This window comes from Marmota flaviventris, chromosome 8, assembly GCF_047511675.1.
Source record: "Marmota flaviventris isolate mMarFla1 chromosome 8, mMarFla1.hap1, whole genome shotgun sequence".
Taxonomy (NCBI): Eukaryota; Metazoa; Chordata; class Mammalia; order Rodentia; family Sciuridae; genus Marmota; species Marmota flaviventris.
In genome coordinates, this window is record NC_092505.1 from 76732793 (window position 1) to 76758186 (window position 25394).

The 25394-nt window shown below is 35.8% G+C and overlaps 1 protein-coding gene across 2 annotated transcripts; it reads right to left on the minus strand.

The window, feature by feature from the left end:
- Nucleotides 1-860: 860 nt before the first annotated feature.
- Pcnp (PEST proteolytic signal containing nuclear protein) lies at nt 861-21586 on the minus strand. 2 transcript variants are annotated; one of them, XM_027943189.2, is made up of 5 exons: nt 21479-21586; nt 14593-14807; nt 12912-12986; nt 3562-3617; nt 861-1506 (listed from the first exon to the last, which is right to left on the minus strand). In XM_027943189.2, exons 1-5 carry the CDS (start codon nt 21540-21542, stop codon nt 1380-1382), a joined length of 537 nt encoding a protein of 178 aa, XP_027798990.2. In that variant the 5' UTR covers nt 21543-21586; the 3' UTR covers nt 861-1379. The 2 variants fall into 2 exon arrangements, with proteins under 2 accessions (XP_027798990.2, XP_071471496.1); XM_071615395.1 differs by lacking the exon at nt 21479-21586 and adding an exon at nt 14831-14943 and having other exon boundaries at nt 14593-14755.
- Nucleotides 21587-25394: the final 3808 nt, after the last annotated feature.

Consider the following 25394-nt stretch of genomic DNA (forward strand, 5'->3'; position numbering starts at 1 on the left):
TTTGAAGCTGCCTCCAAATTTAACATTGTAGGAGTTTTCAAGGAAATCATATTACCATATTTTTGTTGTCTGTGACTATGCTTTTAAAGATGTATTTGTCACATTAAAAAATAATGTCCATATACAATACAAAAATACAAAACAAACACCTTATGATACACAAATCTTAATAGTATATGTGGTGGGAGATTTCATAAAATGTAATTGAAGATGCATTTTCTTTCATTCTATTTTTAGTACCTAAAATGTGCTTTTGAGAAGACACTGGTCAGTAAATATATATATTTCAAACAAACCATAGAATTATACTAATAAGAAATCCTGCAGTGAGTTCAATTTAAATTGGGTTTAACAAGTTAGTAACTTAAATGATTAGACAAAGCTACAGAAAGTGCATCTTCTCATGTTGTCTTCATACAATGTTAAATTTCTCTCTCTCTCTCTTTTTTTTTTTTGGTATTTATACATTTTAAAAAATAAAAACCAGCCAAATGCTTAAGTATTATATACATTTAAATTTTTGGTGGTGGTTTGTATTTTAAAAGAAACAGCTTCCTTATGATTTGCCTCAAGTTCTGGTGGAAATGCCTACAGGAACTAGTTATGAATAAAAACCAAGAGAAGCACATTCAGAATACTGATTTACTTTGGTAGCAAATGGTTGTTCTTTGAAGACTAATGAAGGTAGACAAGACCCATTAAGGTGTGTGGGCTATTTCAAATACTCGATACTTCACATAAAAATTAAAAAAGAAATAAAAACATTTTTAAGAGCTAAGCGTTTGTATCCACTGATAGCAATGCCAATACCTAGTATATGATGACTTGAAACAAAACAAATGCCCATAAGGAAAAAAAGCTGTATTTTAATTTTATCTAAATTTATTATCAGTCAATAGTCCAGTAACATTTTCCTCTCAGTACAATACTCCCTTCTCTCTAATAAGGCTGTTCCTGGGAGCCAGACAGTTTAGGTAATGAGGGAGTTAAGTTAGGAGAGTAACTGCTTGCAGTTTTAAAAAGATAGTAACTTTTGTTTCCCTCTTAATGTGCTAATAGTTGTGCCTAAAAAAATATGCAATTCTTAAAAAGGTACCATTTCTGATTTCTTTATTATCTGTAACCTTTGGAAACTAATCACATGAAACTACAAAATTAGCAAATGTCTTGAAATCTGTATATAAAACATAAATTACTTCTAATTTCAAACTCTCATTTATTAGTGTACCACTCAATCTTAAAAAACAAAACAGAACAAAAACAAAAACGAAAAAGGAAAAAAAGCGGCTCCAAAGATAGTCTTATACCATTCTTTAAAAAAGGAAACTGTTCCTTTTAACTTTACACCCACCCCATACCCCAATTTCAAAACACATCATTTAATTGTCTTGGTCATGAACATTTCCAAGATGAGATTTTATATTTCGTTCCCATAGCTTCTGGTTATCAGAAAACCCATGCTTTCCTTTATTGAAAGAGTTTGGTCCAGCTGATGTTGGTGTATCCCTGCATTAAAAAAAAAATAAATTTATTTAAAATTCTATAGATATTTTAATACACATTTACTTAGTATCTATTATAAACACAAGCTGAACGTCAAAAAAGACTCTATAGAGCAAGGCCCTGAGCAACTTAGGAAGACCCTGTCTCAAAGTAAATAAAAGGGCTGGAGATGTACCTCAATGGTGAAGTGTCCCTGGAGATTAATAGCAAAGTGTCCCCTGGGTTCAATTACCAGTATCCCTACCCCAAAAACCTCTACAGAGATTTTTAAAAAATACTATTTCCAAAGATAGTTCAAAGACTTTTTTGGGGGGTAGGAGGGGTACTATGGATTTAACGCAGGGGTGCTTAACCACTGAGCCAATTTCCAGCTCCTTTTTATATTTTATTTAGTGATAGGGTCTCATTGCATTGCTTAGGGCCTCACTGAGTTGTTGAGACTGGCTTTGAACTCACAATCCTCCTTGTCTCAGACTCATAAGCTGCTGGGATTACAGGTATGCACCACCACACCAGCCAGTTCAAAGACTTTAAATTCGGTAGGCCTGAGGCAAAATTGCTTTCCCCCAACCCTGTTTTCCAACATAGGGCATGATGCATCCCTGATACTAAAAATATTTTCCAAAGGAAAAGGACACGTAAGATCAAGATTAAGTGGTAGGAATATCATTGTATCATTATGACTGTAGTGAGTAAAAGCCACTTTTCTATTACACTAGAAAAAAATTGAAATTTAAAATCAGAAACATCTTCATAGCTTTCTCTTATTTGAAAAAATATAGGTTACAAGTATCTGAAAAGAAATATCCTAATCTGGGCATCTGTAATTTCAGCTATCTGGGAGGCTGAGGCAGGAGGATCCTGAGTTTAAAACCAGCTTAGGCAACTTAGGGAAACCTGTCTCCAAAAATAAAAAGGGCCGTTGGAGAGTATACAGGGAAGAAGTATACTCAGACATTGCTGATGGGACTGCTAATTGGTGTAACCTTACGAAAAAGCAATATGGAGTTTCCTCAGAAAACTTGGAATGGAACCACCATTTGATCCAGTTATCCCACTTTTCAGTATATACCCAAAGGACTTAAAATCAGCATATTACAGTGATGCAGACACATCAACGTTTATAGCAGCTCAATTCACAATAGCTAAAGTATGGAACCAACATAGATGCCCTTCAACAGAAAAATATACAAAGAAAACGTGGTACATATACACAATGGACTATTACTCAGCCTTAAAGAATGAAATTATGGCATTTGCAAGTAAATGGATGGAGCTGAGAATATCATGCTAAGTTAAATAAGCCAAACCAAAAAACCAAAGGTTGAATGTTTTCTCTGATAAGCGGATACTGATTATAGGGGTGGGAGGTAGGTAAGAATGAAGGCACTTTGGATTGTGTATATAGGGTAATAATGTCTGTCTCATGAGTGTGAGCATGAGAAGGACAGTTGAATCAGACAGACATTATTACCCTATATACATGTATGATTACACTACTGGTGTGACTCTGCACCATGTATAGCCAGAGGAAGAAGTTGCATTCCATTTGTGTACAATGTAGCAAAATGTATTCTACTGTCATGTATAACTAATTAGAATTAAATAAATAAATAGGGCTGAGGATATAGCTCAGTGGTAAAGTACTCCTGTATTCAGTTCCCAGTAGTGAGGGAAAAATTAAAAAAGAATTAGCTTTAAATTATTGTTAAGTGTTTCTCCAAAAAGCACAGAAAATAAGATCACCCTTCTTCTTTGTGATAAGTCTAATTCTTACTTATCTTTAAACTCCAGTAGAGAGAAAATATAGAAAATTGTTTTGCTCATATGCACAAGAAAAGCCTTAACACTAAAAATATTATATGCAATTTATTCTTACTCTTAACTCAACCCTCTAATTTTCTTTTCTTTTAAATAGCCCTATTTATTTATTTTTTTTGTGGTGCTGAGGAACGAACCCAGGGCCTCACACATGCTAGGTGAGTGCTCTGCCACTGAGCCACAACTCCATCCCCATCATCCCTCTATTTCTGTAATAGTTACAAAAAACTATACTACCTTCCAATATTCTTCATCCTCATCTTTGCTTCTGGAGGCATTTCCTCTGGTTCACTCTGAAGAAAAAAATGAGTAAACTGAGATAAATATCATGCTAAATTTTACATCTAAATCTTTTAAAACATTTCAAATGCTACAAATTTCTGTAAAAGAAGAAAATTAGTGAATTATTTGTCTTAACCACAGTTTTAATAGAAAGGCACTTTCCAGAGTGCTGATTTTGAGTAAAGAAAAAAATGTGGTAAAAATCTCATTCAACACATTGTATACATGAAATGAAACACCAATCTGTGCTCTTATGTTCAATTATGTGAATTAAAATTTCTTTAATCATAGTTTCAAAATCTCATTTTATGGCTTTTATCAAAAAGATTTTAAAAAACTAAAAATAACCAGGTACCCTGGCAGGAGCCTGTAATGTCAGCTACTCAAGAGGCTGAGGCAGGAATACTACAAGTTCAAGGCCTGTTTTGGCAACTTTATGAAATCCTTTCTCAAAATAAAAGGTAAAAAAGGTCTGGGGATACAGCTCAGTGGTACAGTGTCCCTGGGATCAATCCCAATTACAAAACAAACCAAAAACAAAACCTAAAAACTAAAAATAAAACTACCATATGGTCAAACACTTCCACTAGTAAGTATATATCTAAAGGAAAGAAAATCAGTATGACAAAAGAGATATCTATATTCCCATGTTTATTGCTGCAATATTCATAATAGCTATGACTAATATGAAGTTAACCTAAATGTCCACTGACGAATGGTTAGAGAATGGCACATAATTCATAATGAATATTGTTAAACCAAAATAAATAAAAGAATGAAATACTGTTATTTGCAGCAAAATGGATCAGGGTGGTGTGGACATTAAGTGAAATAAATCATGCAGAGAAGGACATATACAGCATGTTCTCACCCATATGTAGATGGTGAGGAAGCTGATGCCACAGAAATACAGTACAACAGTAGTTACCAGAGGTCAGGAAAGCAGAAGGATGATAACAGTATAGGGGTTTGGTTTGACAGGTTTGTAGGATGAATAACTTTTTTTTTAATATTTATTTTTTTAGTTGTACACAACAAATTTTGTTTATTTTTATGTGGTGCTGAGGATTAAGGGTCTCACACGTACTAGGCGAGCGCTCTACCGCTGAACCACAACCCCAGTCCATCTTTTTTTTTTTTTTTTTGGTACCAGGGATTGAACCCAGAGGGGCTTAACCAATGAGCTAGAACCCCAAATCTTTTGATTTTGACAGTTGTTAAGTTGCTTCTGGTCTTGCTACATTGCTAAGGCTGGTTTTAATTTGCAATCTTCCTGCCTCAGGCTCCCAAGTTGCTTAGATTACAGGTTTGTGCTTCTGGACTCAGATAAGTAACTTAGTGCATGCCTCTCATGCAAAGGACCTGGGTTCAATCACCAGCACCACACACACACACAAAAGACAAATGTCTGGGGTAATGGATAAGCCATATCAACCTAATCTGATCATTACACTGTATACATGTACTGAAATGCTACATTGTACCCTATAAATATGTACACTGTACCATATAAATATGTACAATTGTTGTAAATTCAAGAATTAAACTTAAAAAGCCCATATTATAGAAATAAAATCATTAATGATTTATGTACTATACTATGTGTTTAATGCTTTTATCTACACTATCTTAATTTAAAATTCTAACAATGCAGTCCCATGTGCAGTATGATTATAATCATTTGCATTTTATAGGTTAAATGACACGGTTACTTGCCCAAGATCACAAAGTTAATGATTAGCAAACTAGTCTGATGCCAAAGCAAAGATCCTTAACCCCTTTACTGTACTGTTCTTTCTCAAAAGTACCTCTTTAATTCTAAGGACATTTTGAAAACTCAGTCCTTATTACTTTCTATACTTTCAGCTACTGAAAATTGTGAGATTGAGTTCTTTTCAGACTTATGGTTTTATGTATAAATGCTATTGCTTAGCTTAGTAGTAATAATAATAATATTTTTTTTGTGCTACTGGGGATTGAAATAGGAGTTAGCACATGCTAGTCAAGTGCTCCACTACTGAGATACATTCTTATCCTTTCTTATTTTAAGACAGGGTCTCAATAAACTGCCAAGACAGACTTTTTTAGTTGTAGATGGACACAATACCTTTGTTTTGTTTTCATGTGGTGCTGAGGATTGAACCCAGTGCGTCACATGTGCCAGGCAATGTTCTACCACTGAGCCACAACCCTAGCCCTACCAAGAGTGGCTTTGAACTAGCTACTCTCTTGCCTCAGCCTCCTGAGTAGCTGGATTACAGATGTGTGCCACCAGGCATGCCTAAATATTATTATTTTTATTTTTAATATTTATTTTTTAGTTGCTGTTAGACACAATATCTTTTTTTTTTTTATTGCACATCACTCCTTTATTATACTGATCTGGAAAAAAGATTTATTACAGTTATGCTAAATGAGTACTGGGCCTCTGGGGCAGGGCCAAGCAACTGGAACAAGACTCAGAAATCAGATACAGTAAAAGACACGCTTGGACATGATCAAGAGGCATGTCACTGCCACAAAACAAGGCAGAGGAGAGATTCTAAGATACATAGCAAGATACACTCCTGCACCTTACAGGCCAAGGAGCTTATCCCATATTGGTGTGAGGAATGGCTTAGTTTCTGGTGACCACATGTGGGACTAACCACCACTAGAAAAAACACAGAAGGGTTTTGTTTAGTACTTATTTATATATATGTATATTTTTTTCTTAAGTGAAAGTAAATGTAACAAAAGTTAGGGTTGATCCCAACATTCTGGAGCCAGCTCCTCTGGGGTAAGGGAGTTGTCTTTCTTAAATCACCATGCAGGTTACTTTTGTATTTCACTGGAATGACTAGAGCCCCCTGCTACCCATCTTCCCAGTGACCTGAATACAGAAGAGTACAGAACTGGCTCTTAGAGACACAAACAGGCTCTCTGGCTTCTTCTCACTGGTCATGCCTTGGCACAATTCCTCCCTACCCTTCTCAAGAAAAAAACCAACAACTACCACCTCAACTCTTTTGGATATGAGGAGCCTTCCCTGGGCTTAGATTGAGAACCCGTGCCCCAGAGTTTCTATTCTGATTACAATCTACAAAGGGAGTGGGTGCAGGAGACAAAATGCTAAAATTAAAGTGGGAGCTACTGGTCCCCATCTGCAGCTACAACTTAAGATGCCCACAGATGTGGTCAGTATGGTGATGCAGGAGAGAGGTGCAAAGGAATGGATGGGCAGGGTCTTCCTTGGTACAGTAGTCTGCGATCTTGCCTTTATTTCTTTGCCTTGCCTGTGCAGCCATGGCTTCCATTTTTATTTTTAATATTTATTTTTTAGTTGCTGTTAGACACAATATCTTTATTTTTGTTTATTTTTTTATGTGGTGCTGAGGATCGAACCTAGGGCCTCGCACACGCTAGGCAAGTGCACTGAGCCACAACCCCAGCCTGAAATATTATTTTTAAAAATGCTATCTGCAAGACTTAGCTTAAGCTGGACACAGAGGTGCCTGCCTATAATCCCAGCAACTGGAGAGGTTAAGGCAGGAACACAGCAAGTTGGAGGCCAGCCTCAGCAACTTAGACAGACACTGCCTTTAAAAACAAAAACAAAAAACCCATCCAATGACAAAACACACACACACACACACACACACACAAAAAAAAAAAAAAAAAAACCAACTTAAGGGGGCTTTTACTGATCAAATCTGGTATATTTGAGAATTATACTTTACTGAATAAGATAAAAATATATGAGTTACACTTATATGATAAAATTTTAAAATTTAAAAGTGATAAGAATAGCTCTTTCATAAATAATAAATTTATAAATATACAGGAGTATGTTTAGTGTTTTCATTTGTGTTACAGTCTGGTTTAGAAGATTTGGGTTTCTTGTAGCGACAGGATTATGGTTAACATTAGTCACATATGTACATACAAATGTTTATAATGATGTATATAAATACGTATGTAAAAATATATATGGATATTCCAAGTAATTGTTTATATATATATATATATATATATATATATATATATATATATACACACACATACATACACACACACACACACACACACACACACACAGTTTTAATTCAGAGTTACAAACTAGCATTATGGTTAGGGTTATGGATTAAAAATGTATGTAAATATATCTGAATATAAACACATAAGTAAAATCACATGAAATATATGTGCTTTTATCTTTAATTAGGTTATGGTAAGGGGAACTGTTAGGTTTTGTGTTAAACATAGGGTAAGCCTGCAGAAATGAACATATATGAAAATATATATGGATTTATGTTAATATATAAATACATACTTCACAAAATACAGAAATATTCATGAAGTGTCACTGTTTATATGTAACAATATTTATGAATCTATATTCCACAGTATATAGGTACATTCATGTAAATTGTTATGGTTATATGTATAGAGGTTTCGGTGAGGCATACCATTATTTTAGGTTTTGAACATTATTATCCAAATATATGAATATAAATATTTATGTAAAAACGTACCTGAAAATACTAAATATACAGGGATTTGTATATAGTTAATTTTCAGATGGATGTTTACATTGTTGTTTAGATGTATTTTATGAATATGTAACTGAATATATATGAAAATTTATGGGTAGGATTTTGTTTAGCATTAGGGCACATAAATATATATTTATAAACATATGAAGGAATATATATGTAAAAATATATATGGGTATCCAAAGTCATAATTATGATTTTTGTATAGAAGACTAATGATTATGGGAAGGGTTAGGTTTAGTTCTGAGTTAGGTTGAGGATGAGGGTTTACCACTGGAATACATATCAATATTTATGTAAATACATATTAATATAGAATTAAAATTATATACAAAATTTTATAAATATACTTTCATCTATGGCTATTTTAAAGTTATATAGTATTTTTAAGCAAGTGTTAAATCTGGGTTTGCCTATGGACATGGATATATAGGTAAAATATTTATGGATTTTTATGTGACTTTTAAAACTTATATCCCCAAATATAGGGGTACATTCATGTAAAGTAATCTGGTCTATATGTCTAGAGGTTTCTGTTGAGCCGTAGTGGTAGAGACAGGATTATTTGTGAAAAAGGATTAAGATTAGAGTTAGGGTTTGAATGTTTATGTCCATATATATAAACACAATGTGGATATATATGTAAAACATATACTAAAATATTTATTATCTCAATTTGTATATAGTTGAGTTTGGTGTTGAAATGGATGTTCACAATTTGATTTACACATAGGTTATAACTATGTAACTGAATATGTATGACAATTTATGATTTTGATTACCAATGGGGGGTGGGTATATGTGTATGTGTGTGTATGTATGTATGTATGTATGTGTGTGTGTGTGTGTGTGTATATATACATATATATGAATGAATATAAGCATACCTAGAAATATATGTGTAAAAACATACACAGATATTAAAAACAGCTCTTTCATTTAGTAAGAGACAGTTAATAAATACACAAGGCATGGTGACATATATTATATCACCATTTGGCATACATTATCATAACTAATCCTGATAAGAATCACTAATGGATCTTAACATTAGTGAGTGAAGTTTTGAGAAATTATATATTTTTACATATACTCAAAGCATATAAGATAAATTTTAATTTAGCTTTACAAAAATTTGATAGTGGAGAAATCTGGCAGGCACCATTTTAACTAAATGATCAAAGTTAACACTGCAGGAATGGGCATATTGACAGCATGTGCTCCCTAGTATGATGCATTGAGAACTTGGCACAACTTCTGTGGTATTCCTGCCAAAAGCAATGAGAATCTAAGCATGAAAAAAACACCAGACAAATCCAAAATGAGAGACACTGTAGAAAATAACTGTCCAGTATTCTTCAAAAATGTTACTGTCATGAAATACACAGAAAGATTAGGGAAATTATCCAAATTAAAGGAGACAACTGAAAAAAATTTTTTTTTGAAATGTCAAAACTCTGGGGTTGGGAAATAATTCAGTGGTAGAATGTGTGAGGTACTGGTTTCAATCAAGCAACAACTTGCTCCCAAAGCCAAAATTAACTGTTATCTACTTAGGTCAATATATTTGAACAATATATTTTGTTACTTAATTATGTTCTTGAATAAAAAATTAAGTGGATAGGGCTGGGGTTGTGACTCAGTGGTAGAGCGCTCGCCTAGCATGTGAGAGGCCCTGGGTTTGACCTCAGCACCACATAAAAGTAATAAAGGTATTGTGTCCAACTACAATTAAAAAATAAATATTTTTTTAAAAATTAAGTAGATAAGGATTTTAGATATATGAGACAAATTTTAAAAACACTTTTTTTAATTGTTCATGGATCTTTATTTTATTTATTTATATGTGAAGTGCTGAGAATTGAACACAGTGCCTCACGCATACTAGGTAAATGTTCTACCACTGAGCCAGAACCCCAGCCCTCTATTGTTTACTACCATTATAGTATTGTAGCAGAAAGAATATTGTTTCAATCTCTCTAAAACTTTTTTTAAAATAGGGAAGACATGGGCTGGGAACTGGTACAGTGCTTGCCTCACATGCACAAGGCCCTGGGTTCAATCCCCAATATCACCCCCTGCCCCCCCCCCCCAAAAAAAAAAATATATATATATATGAATGAAAGAATTAAAGTAGGATGCAAAGACTATAGGACAAGAAACCAGAAAACCTAAGGTTCAAAATGTGTATGAATTACCATATAATCATGCATGGTTAATTTCTCCATTTGTAAAATATGAATACATGTACAATCCACAGGGACATATAGAATGTAAAATAATGTGAAAAGATAATCAAATAGTTAGGCATTCAAGGTAAGGTTTTATTATATAATGCAGGTGCTTCCAGCCTATGTACTTCTACACATTTTTCCCTCTTCCTATATCATTTTCCATGCTATAATCTGCTACCTACTCTCTTTAAGAATGTTACAGATATTATTTAGATTAGTGTTTTTTGTTTTTAATTTTTTTTTCTTCTGGGCAACAGAATACTTTTTTTTCCCCCTCAATAAATTACTTGGGTTTCCAAATATCAGATAGAGGTACAACTTATAAGTGAAATAAGGGCAAAACACCAGAGTCCTGCTTGTTAAACATCAGCTTCCCATACCACTATAACTGCCATAGGATCCAAGAACTCGGAGTAGTTTTTAAAAATTTAGGAACTAGGGTCTGGGGTTGTGGCTCAGTGGTGGAGCACTTGCTTATTAGCATATGTGAGGCACTGGGTTGGACTCTCAGGATTGCACATAAAAAAATAAAAATATAAGTTCTATCAACAATTAAAAATAATGTTTTAAAAAATCTATCAACTAAATTGAGACCAAGCATCCCTGGAATCTCAAAACTCAGGAGAAACAAGGAAAGAGTTTGATATCAGCCTGGGCAACATAGTGAGACACTATCTCAAAAAACCAAACTGTCCCCACCAAAACAGTCTGCTAGGAGTATAGCTTAGTGTTAGAAGATGTACTCAGCATGGGCAGGACCCCAGGTTCTTCCCTAGAATGTATATGCAGCCTTTGTTTTTGTTTTGTTTGTTTGGTACTGGGGATTGAACCCCCGAGCCACTTCCCCAGCCCTTTTTTATATTTTACTTAAAGATAGGGTCTAACTGAATTGCTTAGGGACTTGCTAAGTTGCTGAGGCTGGCTTGGAACTTGCAATCCTCCTGCCTTAGCCTCCTGAGCCTCTGGGATTACAGGTGTACACTACCTTGCCTGGCAAGTTACAGTCTTTGTTTTATAGTTGAGAAAACTAAGGCTCCAGAAAAATAAAAATGATTTATTCAGGTTTCTACTGGTTAATAACTAGTCAAGACATGGTTACAATTCAGGTCTTTCAATTGCTAGTCCAGGTGTCTTTCTATGCTGCTACATCCAGTACCTGTTTATTTCTTTTCTGAATGTCCACAGTACTTCACCTCTTCAGGTATTTTTCATTTTTATCTCTCACTAATTTACATGTAAGTCTCCTTCTACTAGACTAGTTCCTAGAGGAACATGTCTGATGTCTTGTAATGTCATAGTGCCTAGTACATACAAAGCAATCAAATGTGTAAATGAGTAAAGGAGAACACAGTAATAACCACAGTGATTCTTTCCCTATTGATTCAGGCTCCAATGGTTCCACATTTATCCTTGTCCAATACTCCTCTAAAAAAACTCTCCAGGGGCTGGGGTTGTGGCTCAGTGGCAGAACACTTGCCACTGAGGCACTGGGTTCAATCCTCAGCAACACATATAAATAAATAAAAAAATAAAGGTACGTCAACTAAAAAATATTAAAAACAAAAACAAAATAACAACTCTCCAAATGGTGCTATTTGCTACCTGTGACTTGAAAACTGATGTCTCAGTTTATAAGTCTTCCTTGATTTACTGAAACCCTGACTAATGTTTTAGTATAAAATTTGTATTACTTCTTTTATATATATTCTTCTGAAATCACTCTATTCCCAGTGTTTGGGCCCCTCTGAATGTATAATCCCTACCCCTACATGCCCAGGTGCTGGGGATTGAAACCAGAGCCTTGAAAATGTCAGACAAGCACTCTACCACTAAGATATATCCTATCCCTTTTTATTTTATGTTGAGATCTTCCTGCATCACCTCTTGAGTAGCTGGGATTACAAGTGTATGCTCCCATGTTCAGCTTGAATAATATAATGTTTATCCTTATAGCTTTCGGGAACAATTACTTATATATTGTATAATACTTGATTGTTACATATACAGGGTTCTCATCTTATATGGGGATTAGATTTTCAAGTCACAGCCTAATATAGATCATAATCAAATCGTGTTTGAAAATTCCACTGGTTATCCATAAGCATGGTAAGACAGGCATGAGAGAACTGGAACTGATCAATCTAATAAGCATCTCAAGCTCACTCTGTGCCTACTGAGAAGTGCTGGCAGAATCACCTGTACTATTTCCATCTCCTATGGAAAGCATGTTACTACAGCTGCCTTCTGTAACATGAAAGCACAATACATCATCACTGAAGACCCCAACTATATCCTACATATTTCCTAGCACATATATTCATAATAAGCATTTGTTGTTTTGGTTCTTAGGTTTCTTGCCCCCAAACTTAACAACATTTTTAAATAATCCTACAACCAAACAAAATAAATACAAAATAGAAATATCCAGTTTTTGTAGGTGCTACAATTTAGTTAACACCATTAATATAACCTATAATTTGTCATTAATACTCTCCTAAAAGAACTGGTTAAAGTAAAATAAAAGATATTAACTTACATCTTCATCTTCATTAAAAGCTGCTGCTACTGAAAGGGTTTTTGGAGCAAGAGTTGGAACAGTTTCTTTAGGCTTCTGAAGAAAAAACGTTAAAAAGAACACTAGATGAGTCACATTTGTAGAGAACTGTTTGATATAAATCTTGAAAAATTCAACTTTGTTTTCATAAATTTATATAGTAAGGAACCTAGTATTTGCACTATGTCTGAAAATGCAGGTTATCTGTGGGTAGGTTCAACTTTGTTATTTATTATACCCATTTGTTTACCTATTAGAAAAAATAATTCTCCAGCTAGGATCTATAATTTAATATTACTTAAGCCAAAGGGTATTTGATACAAAATGATAAATAATACGTTCCCATAGTAACAATTAGTATAAAAGTGCCTTGAGAACATACAAGGCATCATGACTCATCTTCTTCTACCCTTTTTACTAAAACTCTACGTCTATCCTTTTTACCCTTTGGGCTTCAGACAAGTCATCATTTCTATATGACCTAAATTTTTAACAAAATAAATTATTCTATCTCCATTCTCTCACCACCCATTTAGTCTTCACCCTACTACAATCTAGCTCCCACCCTAACCATCTACCATCGCCCTAGAATTATTCTTTATGAGGTCACCAATAACTGGTGTGCTGCATTTGATTCTAACCACCAGCTTCTTTTTGAAAACATCTCTCCCTTGTCTTCTGGAACAATTTTTTTTTTTTTAATTGGTTAGTCTGCTAATTCTCTGACCTATTGTTTTCTCTCCCCCTTCCCTGCTGCTCCTCACTTAACAATACAGATACCTAGGATTCTACTACTGGTAGCAACCTTTCATTCTTTGTACTTCCCAGGTCAATTTCATTCATTTCCATAGTTTCATTCATTTTCCATAGGTTCCATGGTTAAAAAAATATTAATTTGAGGTTTATATCTTAAAACAAGGGATCTAACATTGATCTTTAAAAGATTACTGCCTTAAAGTACATAGTACTCAAGGTCCAGTTTTAGTTTCAAAGATAATCAGAAAGCTTTTCTTATCAAGCAATATCTTACTAAAATTAATCTTTTAAGATACAAATAACTGATTTCTGGAGATATTACTTTTTTGTGTTGTACCAAGGATCAAAGCAAAAGCCTTCCAAATGCTAACCACATGCTCTACCACTGGGCTATCCCCTAGTCCATAGATATTGTTACTGAAACTGAAAGATTAAAAAAAAAAACCCTGAAATTCTTTCTCAAAATATCTTTCAGAGGTCTTGCTTAACTGACACAAACTCACTACTTTATAAATCATGCATTTTCTATAATATTGTTCCTTCTAAAATTCTACATCTTTGTTAAAAACTGATTTTATTGAGATAATTCATCTTGATCTTTCCTAAAGAGTGCTAATCACTTCTTAAATACATATAAGTTAATACATGAAAGATTAAGAAATGCATCTTTAAAAAAACTTCTTTTAGTTGTAGATGAACACAATACCTTTATTTACTTATCTTTATGTAGTACTGAGGATCCAACCCAGTGACTCACATGTGCTAGGTGAGCACTCCACCACTGAGCCACAATCCCAGCCCGGAGAAATGCAACTTCTTATACTTAATTTACCATAACCTGGTAAAAGCAGGTTTCCAAAACAAATCCTTAATACCCATTACAAATATCATACATAAAGTAACTTACACTTGATCCAAGTTTGATGGATATGGCTGATGCTTTCTTAGTTGTCTGACTACCTATGGCAAATCCAAACTTGGAGATCTTTGTAGGCTTTGTTGGGAGGTCTGCAGCTTCTTCTTCAGCTGATCGCTTCTCAGCGCTGCGACTGGAACTTTCCCCTCCATTACTGGAAGAAACAGTCTTAGTTTTCACAGGTTTTTCTGCTTCTTCTTCAGGTCCTGGTGAAGTCGAAACAACTTACCAAGATGAGCTATTTTTACTGAGCAGATTGATGGGAGCAGCAACCTCAAAAAGCATCGTTATAAGGAAGATACCTCTGCAGTTGTCACCTACTGACCCAACAGTCTCTTCCACTGTTTGTTAGAGTATATAGCAGGAACTGAGATTGTGTGGCAGTAGAAGAGGCTCCCATGAATTAACTAGCATAAAATACAGAGCAATTTAAAATTATAAACATAGAGTTCACAAAAAAGTAAAGACCCTTCAACTAAATACTACCACAGACATCATACAATAATATAGTTATTTGTGGAATTCTGCTTTTTTAGAAATCAAGATCCATAAATTATTTTTTGCAAACTAATCTGTGAGGAATCAGTCATGTGGCAAGATAATACATTTGGCTAATAAATTCTAACATTCTCAATAATGTGTATGAGTCACACAAAGTATCTTATCATGTAAAGGACCATTATTATCCAAACTTCAGTATTAACACAGCCTAGTTATATTTTTGAGTGTTCTTCATGTACATCTCACACAATCTTAGGAGTTGAAAAAGAACTTCAAAAAGTCTAGTCAACTCCTCTTGAGTAATTTAATTCTCCTCTGAAAGCATGGTTATCACCTGTTTTAAGCTACCTGTAAGCACTAATACAAGTCTTGGTTTACACGTTACATTTTCTACTTCAAACAGTAGAAAGCATACATATATAGGTTTGGAAGTATGTTGTCTTTTAGTAATTTTGCCTGTATTTGTATTCAGTCAATTGTGAGTTTGCATCTAGAATATCTTAGATCTCTTACATAAGAAGACTAATTATGACGAAGGGCATGGTGGCCCATGCCTGTAAGCCCAGCAGGTGGGAGAATGAAGCAGGAGGACCACAAGTTCAAAGTCAGCCTCAGCAACTTAGTGAAGCCTGAAGCAACTCCGCAACTGTCTCAAAATAAAAAGTAAAAAGGGCTGGGGATGTGATTCAATCGCTGGTACAAAAACAACAACAACCCAAACCAAACGGGGATGTAAGACATCATTCATCAATTCATCATCACCATCAAAAATTTTATATTCTCTCTCTAATATGCCAATTCACCCCATAGAATGTATTGTTACATTAGATAAAGAGTTCACTTTTGAGTAAAGAGAAGATGCTTTGGGGTACAGTCTAAAGAAAATGGGACAAAAAGTTAGAATGGGGTAAGCAGGAGGTGGGGGAACCAAACATTAACAGACTGATGAGCAAAAGATAGAAAGAATTGAGGTTATAGATCTAAAACTGTATAGTTTTGAAATGATAGCACTTTGAATAGAAAATTTGATTTTATTTAGACAAAAAATAAAAGGAAATTTATTCTCTTTGGACAAAGGGTGAAAGTTGTAGTGACAATGTAGGGAGGAGTAGTTAAGCAGGATTAAGCTCGGGATTTATCTAAAAGGGAAATATAGTGTTGGAATATTGCTTTAAGTGCCATTCACTTATTTATATGTGAAATTACAAAAGCATCTAAAGAGTTAAAGACTGTTATTCAATAGCTGAGAAGTAGAACTTTTTAATAAATATAGAATCTCTTTAAAAAATAGTATGATGTAAATATTAAGTTTTTCATTCTATGTTTACAACTAAAAGCATTTATACTAATTTATCCTACGTTAGTTTTAAGTATGATATTTCATAATAAAACTCAAGCAAAACTGTGATGATACACAGTTAAAATTGGAAATTTGGTTGTACATATTTAAACATACAGAAAACCCATTGGCTTTACATATTACAGTCTATAAAGGCACAAATTGTGTGCAAACAAAATTGGAAAACATTAAAATAAAGAGCATAAAGAACGCTTTAGACTTGATTGTAGTGTAACTCTTCTTTTTGAATCATGACCCAAAGGCAATAATTAGTTAAGATTTCCAATTCTTTTAAAGCCTATCTTTTCTTTTAGTTTCCTTTTCTAAAAATAATCTTAGAACAGGCAACTTTGAAAATTTAAAGTATAAATAAGAAAAAGGGAAAAGATTCTTATTTTAATGTTAAATGTGTCAGCTAGCTGAAATTGGATGTGTAATAAATGGACTACAATACTGTCCAATCCCATTAGAAGAAATCTTTCTAGAGATTTCCATGGAGATTACTTCAGAAAAAGGTAGCATGGAGAACTATTCTACTATTCATTTCATAATCAACTGGTAACAACTTAATCCCATTCACATCTGTTCTTCTCATCTGAAGAGGCATACTAGACCATCCATATCACAGGTCCACACAAAAGATCAAATACATACTGTTATGTGTTTTTGGTACAGGGACTGAAACCAGGGGTGCTTTACCACTGAGCTACATCCCTAACCCTTTTAATTTTTCATTTTGAGACAGGGTCTCACTAAATTGCTTAGGGCCTTGCTAAATTGCTGAGGCTATTCTTGAATTTGTGGCGCCCAAGCCACTAAAGTTATAGGCATGGCCACTGCACCCCCTTCTTGTTTATTTTTGTGGTGTTTCAAATATGATAGACAAGCACTCTACCACTGAACTACACCTCCATCCCACACTATGTTTATTAGGTTTTTTCCTACACGTGACTGAGTCCAGATCAAGCAATTTATTTCTGTACATAATAAATAAATTGGCCTTCCCAAACAAAAAAAGTGTTTTTGGTTTTGTTTTTAAAGCCACTGTAAAAATTATACGAACATCTTCAGATCAGAAGATGACTAGGTGAGGGAGAAATGAAGGAAGGAAGGTACACGATCAGCTCTCCTTTTTTATTTTTAGTTGTAGATGGACACAACACCTCTATTTATTTATTTTTATGTGGTGCTGTGGATTGTACCCAGAGCCTCACATAGTGAGGCAAGTGCTCTACCGCTGAGCCACAATCCCAGCCCCTCCTACCTTTATTTTTTTGAATATTTTTCATATTTATTTTTTAATTTTTGGCGGACACAACATCTTTCTTTGTATGTGGTGCTGAGGATCGAACCCGGGCCACACGCATGCCAGGCGAGCACGCTACTGCTTGAGCAACATCCCCAACCCCTACCTTTATTTTTATTTACTTATTTTTTGTGGTACTGGGAATTTAACCCATGCACTCTACCACTGAGCTACACCCACAGCCTTTCTTATTTTTATTTCGAACAGGGTCTCCCCAAGTTGCTAAGGCTGGCCTTGACCTGTAATCTTCCTGCCTCAGCCTCCCCAATGCCTGGGATTACAGGATCACACCACTGTACTCAGCTTCATTTCTTAGCTTCTAAAGGCTCAATGTGTCACATGGATTGAGCTTCTATTTTATCTTTATATAACGCTCTTAACAATTATGTGGCAAACCACACAAAGTACTTAGAAAATAAAGCAAAAGGAATAAACAATGGACTAAGATGGGAAAACATGAGAGCCAAATCCGTTACCATTATTTAAAATGAGACATCCTGTATTTTGGGTCTGTGGGAAACAAAAGTTTAGATGACCAATAATTACTAAATGTGAAGATTTTTAGTAAAGTGAATTGTAGTTTAAAAATGAACACATAATCAATATTTTTAAAATAAGAAATCATGTATCAATTTATAACATAAACATGGATAAAATACAAACTATAATTCTTTATTAAAGAACATTTTAATAAAAGGGATTTTAATTTGTATTCATTTTGAGCAAACAAGATGCATAGATTAATTAATGTGAAATCAAATTGCACATTATGCTAATAGTTTTTTCTTTTTCCTTTTTCACTGAATAGGTGGGGTATGCCTTAGAGCACAAGGGTACTTTGTTTTGAAAAAATTACCCAATAAGAAAGTATGTCTATAATGGTACCCCTCAAGACCCATTTGCATTCTGTCGGCTTCCTTATCCAAAAAAGGGCACACAGTTATTCTGTGATAGGACTGGTATGCCATTTATATGAGAATGTATTCAAGACCCTATTAAGTGTTTGGCACAGTAAATGTCAATTTCACTGAAGAAGTTCTTAGCATAATCTTTTAAAAATATTTTTTACTTGTAGATAGACAAAATACCTTTATTGTATTTATTTTTTTTTAATTGGTCCAGAGGATTGAACCCAGTGCCTCACACTTGCTAGGTAAGTGCTATACCACTAAGCTACCACCCAAGCCCTTAGCATTAGCTTAAGATTATGTAAATATAGCTCTTCTTTAAAATTGTATTTATCTTAAAAAGCTATAAAAATTTTACCAAAAAGAGGAGGAAAAAAAAAATCTATCCAAAGTGTAACTCCTCTTTAAAGTGAAAACAGGTAGTTCAAGTAAGTAGCGTCTCTCTCAGACACACATTAACTACAGAAGTAATCTGCTCATAAAAACCCACATACTTCTGGGGCTAGGAGTGTAGCTCACTAGTAAAGCACATGCTTAGCATGGTGAGGCTCTGGGTTCAATCCCTTGCACTAACAAAAGATTAAAAAAAAAAAAAAAATGAAGTGTTTATATTTCCAATGTAATGGATTACTCAATAGGAATAAAAATTCTGAATACTCTCTTGGTTTGTCCATAGGACAAACATGACAGTGTTCTTTAAAAAGTGACTACTTGCAACAAAATTATCAATGTAGAAATATCCAAAGTATGAAATGTTTTAACTATGATTACTTAGCACAACTGCATTAAAAACATGTGACATTCCAGGGCTGGGGTTGTGGCTCACAGGTAGAGCGCTCCCACAGCATGCGTGGGGCACTGGGTTCAATCCTCAGCACCACATAAAGTAAAATAAAGACACTGTGTCCACCCATAACTAAAAAATAAATATTAAAAAAAAAGATATTCCAAATATAGCTTAGATGCAACAGCACTACTTTTTTGTAAAGGAAATGAGGCTAATGATGTAGAAATTCAGGGATAGTAGTTATTCTAAGTTACCAACAAAAACAATAATAATTTTTCTGATACTAAAGCAAGGTAATTTTTTCTTTTTTTTGTACGCAGGGGCATTAGACCACTGAGCCACATCCCCAGCCCTATTCTGTATTTTATTTTGAGACAGGGTCTCACTGAGTTGCTTAGCGCCTTGCTTTTTGCTGAGGCTGGTTTTGAACTCCCCATCCTCCTGCCTCAGCCTCCTGATCTGCTGGTATTACAGGTGTACCCACCAATTGCTCCCCAAGCAAAGTAATTTTATAATCCCCAAACACCCTAAAATGGAAACATGAATATTCATAATACAGAGTTAACTACTCTCAACTGAAAGGTGGCAGGAAGATTACAGTGTCTTTATGCTAACATTTAAAGTATATTCTGGCAGCACATTAAACACATCTCCTCCACTCTTTAAAGTCAGGAATACAGAAGATGCTTTAGGCTCTGTATTTTTGCTTTTCCTCAAATTACTTCTAAATTTTTACATAATTTTACTTGACAGTTTCTCAGGTATTTTTTTTTTTTTTTTTGGTCAGAAAAAAAAATATTCCAGACAAGTGCTAGATGTTTTACACTGTTTCATAAGCTATTTTACTGCTTTTAATAAACAGGGGTGGGGGGCTTCATTTCTGCCAATAACAACTCTCCATATTTTTTAAAAAGAAATTCTGAACATTACACTTTTTCAATATTTTTTTGATCCCACTACAATTCACATTAAACATGTTAGTAGGTCATATTATTTGCTTTCATGTGCTATTAATCTTCTGTATTTTCTCATATTAAATACTTTCAGGGATAAGACTTAACGGAGTCAGAATAGAAAATAACATTTAAAAAGCGTTCTAAACAAGACAATATAATCAGCTCCCACGTAAAAGTCACTCGTCTTGCTATGACGGGGGTTGGGGGGGAAGGGGGATGCCCTGGGGAGATTGTTTCTTCTCCTTAATGCAAAAGACCTGGAATTTATGAGGGTAGCGGGGCCAGAAAAGGAGAGCTGTAACCTTAGTTCAATACTGTATCAATACACAGTAAGAGTCACACTAGACTACTAAGCCACTTAAATTTATCTGGCTTGCGATAAACTGGTAGTAGCCTAATTAGGAAAGGCATACTTCCGAGAAAGGCGATCAAACCATAACCCTAGAAACCCACAGCTTAAATCAGCGGGTGATTGTTCTTTTCCTCCATCCCCTCTGTCCATCTCATTACAGGGTCACTATTATGCCTGAAAGTAAAGGAAAGAGCAGGCAGGGGTTGTCCACCTCCTCAGCGAAAAGGGAACGGCAAGCGTAATTAACTCCTACGTGTGTAACTGAGAGATCTGCACCTTTGGAAACTCGGCCTTGGGCCAGTTTCCGCGGCCACTGCTCGGTGGCTCACACTGTGTGTGTTTGTGTGTGGCGAGTGAGAGTGTGTGGTGGTGTGTTTTGTGTGATGTGTGTCTCCGCTGTGGAGGTAGCGGCTCCTGCACCGCCGCTCCGGGTCCCACCCCAACTTCAGTCTCCCTTTCTGGTGCCCATCTTCCTTCTCAGAAGGAGGGCCTCCACAGGGGCCATGAGGTGAGGGACAGTGGCCAGCTCTCTCCCAGCAAGGAAGCGATATGGGTCGGGATCCCAGCGGGCCGCACCAGGCGTGCCCGGGGCTCGCCTGGGCCCAGCACCTAACCGAGTGAGCGCCAGATTCGCCCAATCTTTCTCCTCCCCATTCCCCCCACCCCGGGGAGCTCAACGAAAGGCCCAGAGCATCCCACACATCCCGCGACGCTGGGGTTGTGTTCACCTCCGGCGGCTCCAACTCGCTGCGGCTTTTCAGGCTTCTCCTCTCCCGCCTTCCCGTCCGCCATTTTCCCCGCCGCGGCCTCCCCTGCAGCTACGCCAAGGACGTCACGGCCCCGCCCAGCAACCATTGAGCTTTAGAGCCATCGGGAGAGGTCGCTGACTAGAGAGGCCCAGATGAGTGAAAAGAGGGACCGCCCAAGACAAGCGGATGTGACGTCATCGAGTGACTGCCTCTGAAGAAAGGGAGGGGAAAGAGGAGCGCTGGGATTGGCGTTCTATGCATCGGACTGGGTAGGGAGAGGCACGTCAGTGGCAGATCCGGAGAAGTGATGGGATGTGAGAACGTAACCCTGGAGACGTTGGCGGAGCCTTAGCAGGTTTCTGCTTTTGCAGATGTGCTTGCAGTTGAAGCTGGCAGGGTCTTTCTGGCTTTCCTGGTCACATGTGCCCAGGAAAGGTGGAGGCAGGGTGGGGAGGCAAAGAGTGCTGTATTTTCCCTAAGGGAAAACCAACATTTATCGAGCACCCTCTAGTGTTAGACATACACTATGGTTTAGTCCTCACTATAATCCAATGCAGAATTATCTTAATTTTCTGAGTTAAAGCTGAGAATAATTTGTCCAAGGTCGTGTGCCGAAGTGATAAAAAACCATTTTTTTCCCCAAAGGCTGCAATTTCTCCATCAAATTAAGATTACCGTAATTTCTGCATTACTTAGAAACCTTTAGTGGAGTTTTAAGTTCTGCAGAATGAAGCGCATACGTTACACGTGGCCTCCTCGTCCCGTTTTATCTAATTTATCCTGTCCTTTAGCCAAATGGGGTCGATTACTTGCTTAGGTAGGGAACTGGAGTTTCAGAGTTTACCTTACAATATATGTAGTCAGTGTTACAGAACAAAGGGTTTTTGTTGTTGTTTTGTCTTGTTTTTGTACCGAGAATTGGACCTTTACCACTGAGCACATCCTTGGTCCTTTTTATTTGGTGTACCAGGTGTAGCCAAATTCCTGAGGCTGACCTCGAACTTGTTATGTGCCTCACTTCCCCTGTCGCTGGGATTACAGCCATGAGGCACAGCGTCAAGGAAAAACAATCTCTAAAATCTGATCTGCCCTTCTCCGGTTAGGTAACTTTGAGAGTTGCTTATTGTCCACAGACTTGCCTTTGTTTTTCCATAAAATACAATAATAGTGCTTCTTCAAAGGGTGATTATGGGGATCAAATTAGATAATTTATATATGCCATTCTTTGTTCACTTTATACTTCTCTCAGTGTGTTTCTTAAAAGCGTTGGGTCTCGGGATATAGCTCAGTTGCTAGAGTGCTTACTTCTCATAATAAGGCCCTGGGTTCTATCCCCAGCACCATTAAAAAAAAAAAAAAAAAAAAAAAAAAAGCAAGCATTGTCTTTAAATGGTTCAACAATTCCTTAGGTCCGACATTATGTTTCAGTGGTAGTGTGTGACCTTAGCACACACATGACCAAGAACTAGAGGTCCAGCCCCAGCATGAAGAAAAAAGGAATACATTGACAACAGATAACCATCAAAAAAAACTTTTTTCACAACTTTGTACAAGACATTTCATGTATAAGAGGTGCTCAGTATTGTGGATGGATGACTTTAGGCTTCAAGTCTGTGGATAGGGAAACAGAAATAGGGCAGTTTGCAGTGGCAGAGGTCTGCAATCCCAGCTAGGTGGGAGGCTGAGGCAGGATTACAGTTTCAAGGCTAGACTTAGCAATTTAGTGAGACCCTGTCTCAAAAAAGGGAGCGGGACTGGGGATGTGACTCATGGTAAAGCACTCCTGGGTTAAATCCCCAGTACAAAAGAAAAAAAAATAGGATAGTTCGGTGACTTTATAATCAAAATTTAAGTCCCTGGTCTACTATTTATCTTTATATGTAGAAGTGATCAGAAAACTTAGAGTACTTGTGTTTGTTTCATCTTTCGTACATGTGATCTTTGCAAGGTAATCATTTATACTCTCACTATAGAAGGATGAAGAATTGTAATCCATTCATCCATCATTCCCAAGAGGTCAAATTATGCCTATCTTGCTCAACACAGTTTCCCCCAGGAAACATATCACTGTTGATAAATACTAACTGAAAAAAAAGCAGGTTTCAGTAATTCACCTCAAATGGGTTAAGGAATGAAATAGTAGTTTAGTGCAAAGCAAAGACAGTAGTTTTGCATTACACAAAACTGGATTTAAGTTCTGATTCTGCCATTAGCTAATTGTTTAAGTTTGACTGATAATATTTCTAAATATATTTTAACTATAAAAAAAATGCTTCTAGGATTACTGAGTATAATGTGAGATAATGGAAGTAAAATTAACAACATACTGCCAGTCAGGGTGGGGCTTGCTTAATGGTAGCTTGTTTATAACCTCCAAAGAATCATTCAAATAATGGTTTTAAAAGCTGGAAATTGAAGATAATATGAACAATTATTATTTTAACTTAGATGTGTAATTTATAAGGTTACAGCTATACATTTATTCATATTTACTGTATGTAAGTATTTAACATGAAACTACGTACATTAAATGATTACAATCCTAATTCGTGCTTACTATCATTTATGGACAAGGAAACTGGGATATGGAAAAAGCTAGTTAAGAAGTGGAGCTAAGCTGGGCATGGTTGCACATGCCTGTAATCCCAGCAGCTCCAGAGGCTGAGGCAGGAGTTCAAAGCCAACCTCAGCAAAAGCAAGGCACTAAACAATTCAGTAAGACCCTGTCTCTAAAAAAAATACAAAATAGGGCTGGAGATGTGGCTTAGTGGTGGAATGCCCCCCACCTCACCCCCCCAAAAAAAGTGGCGCTTAATGTACAATTCAGGCAGAGAACTACAACAAAATGCAACTTCATTCTAGCCCCAATGCTGCCAAGAAGTTTTAATCCCTTATTTTTAACCCCTACAGTACTATTTTTTTTTCCTTGAATGTATCTCAGGCAGTTCAGGAACTTACCTTTTATTTATTTACTTATTTTTTAATACTTCCTTCAGTGTGTTTCTTAAAAGTAAGCATTGGGGTGATTAGATTCGAGGGCATTCAACCACTGAGCCACATCCCCAGCCCTGTTTTTGTCTTTTATTTAAAGACAGAGTCTCATTGAGTTTCTTAAGAGTTTCACTTTTGCTGAGGTTGGCTTTTGAACCGGAGATCCTCCTGCCTCAGCCTCTGGCGCTGCACCTGGCAATAACTTGCCTTTTAATAGGGACTAACAGTTGGAATTCTTAGCAAACTTCTCATTGTCAGGTCTGAGTTTGCATATTACTTTCTCAAGGCCTTTCTTGATCCCACAATGTGGGTTATATAATAAATTTAAAGGTGGGACTCTAGTGAGTCTACATTTGAAAGCTAAATTATTTTTATTATTTGTAAAAAATGTGTTAATGATAGTATGTACAACTTAGTTGTTTAAATAATTCATGCAAATGGCATACTAAGCTGTTTGGCATTAAGCTGGTAGTACACTACTTTGTAGATTAGATCCTATTTTGGAAATGTATTCAACATAATTATCTCATGCTAATTTTGAACTCAGAAACTAGGGAGAAACAGTTTCATTAGCCTTAATATTATTTCCATTACCCATTTTTCAGAATTTTTAATGGTGCAGGTAGCCTACAGTGAATATCCTTCCTAAAGTTAATTTCTTAGGAAATAAGTATATATTTTCCCCAAGTATATTAGGACTTATTTGGTAGCAAGGAGTACAAATCCAACTCACGTTGGCTTAGGCAAAAAAAAAAAAAAGGGTGCAATTTATTAAAAGCATGCCATGGTATTCCTTGAGGTTTAAGCAACAAGGAGTAAATTATAACTGGACATCAGGAACAGCTGGAACCAGGGATTTGAACGGCTCCAGAAATTGGTCTTGTTTCTGTACATAATCACTATA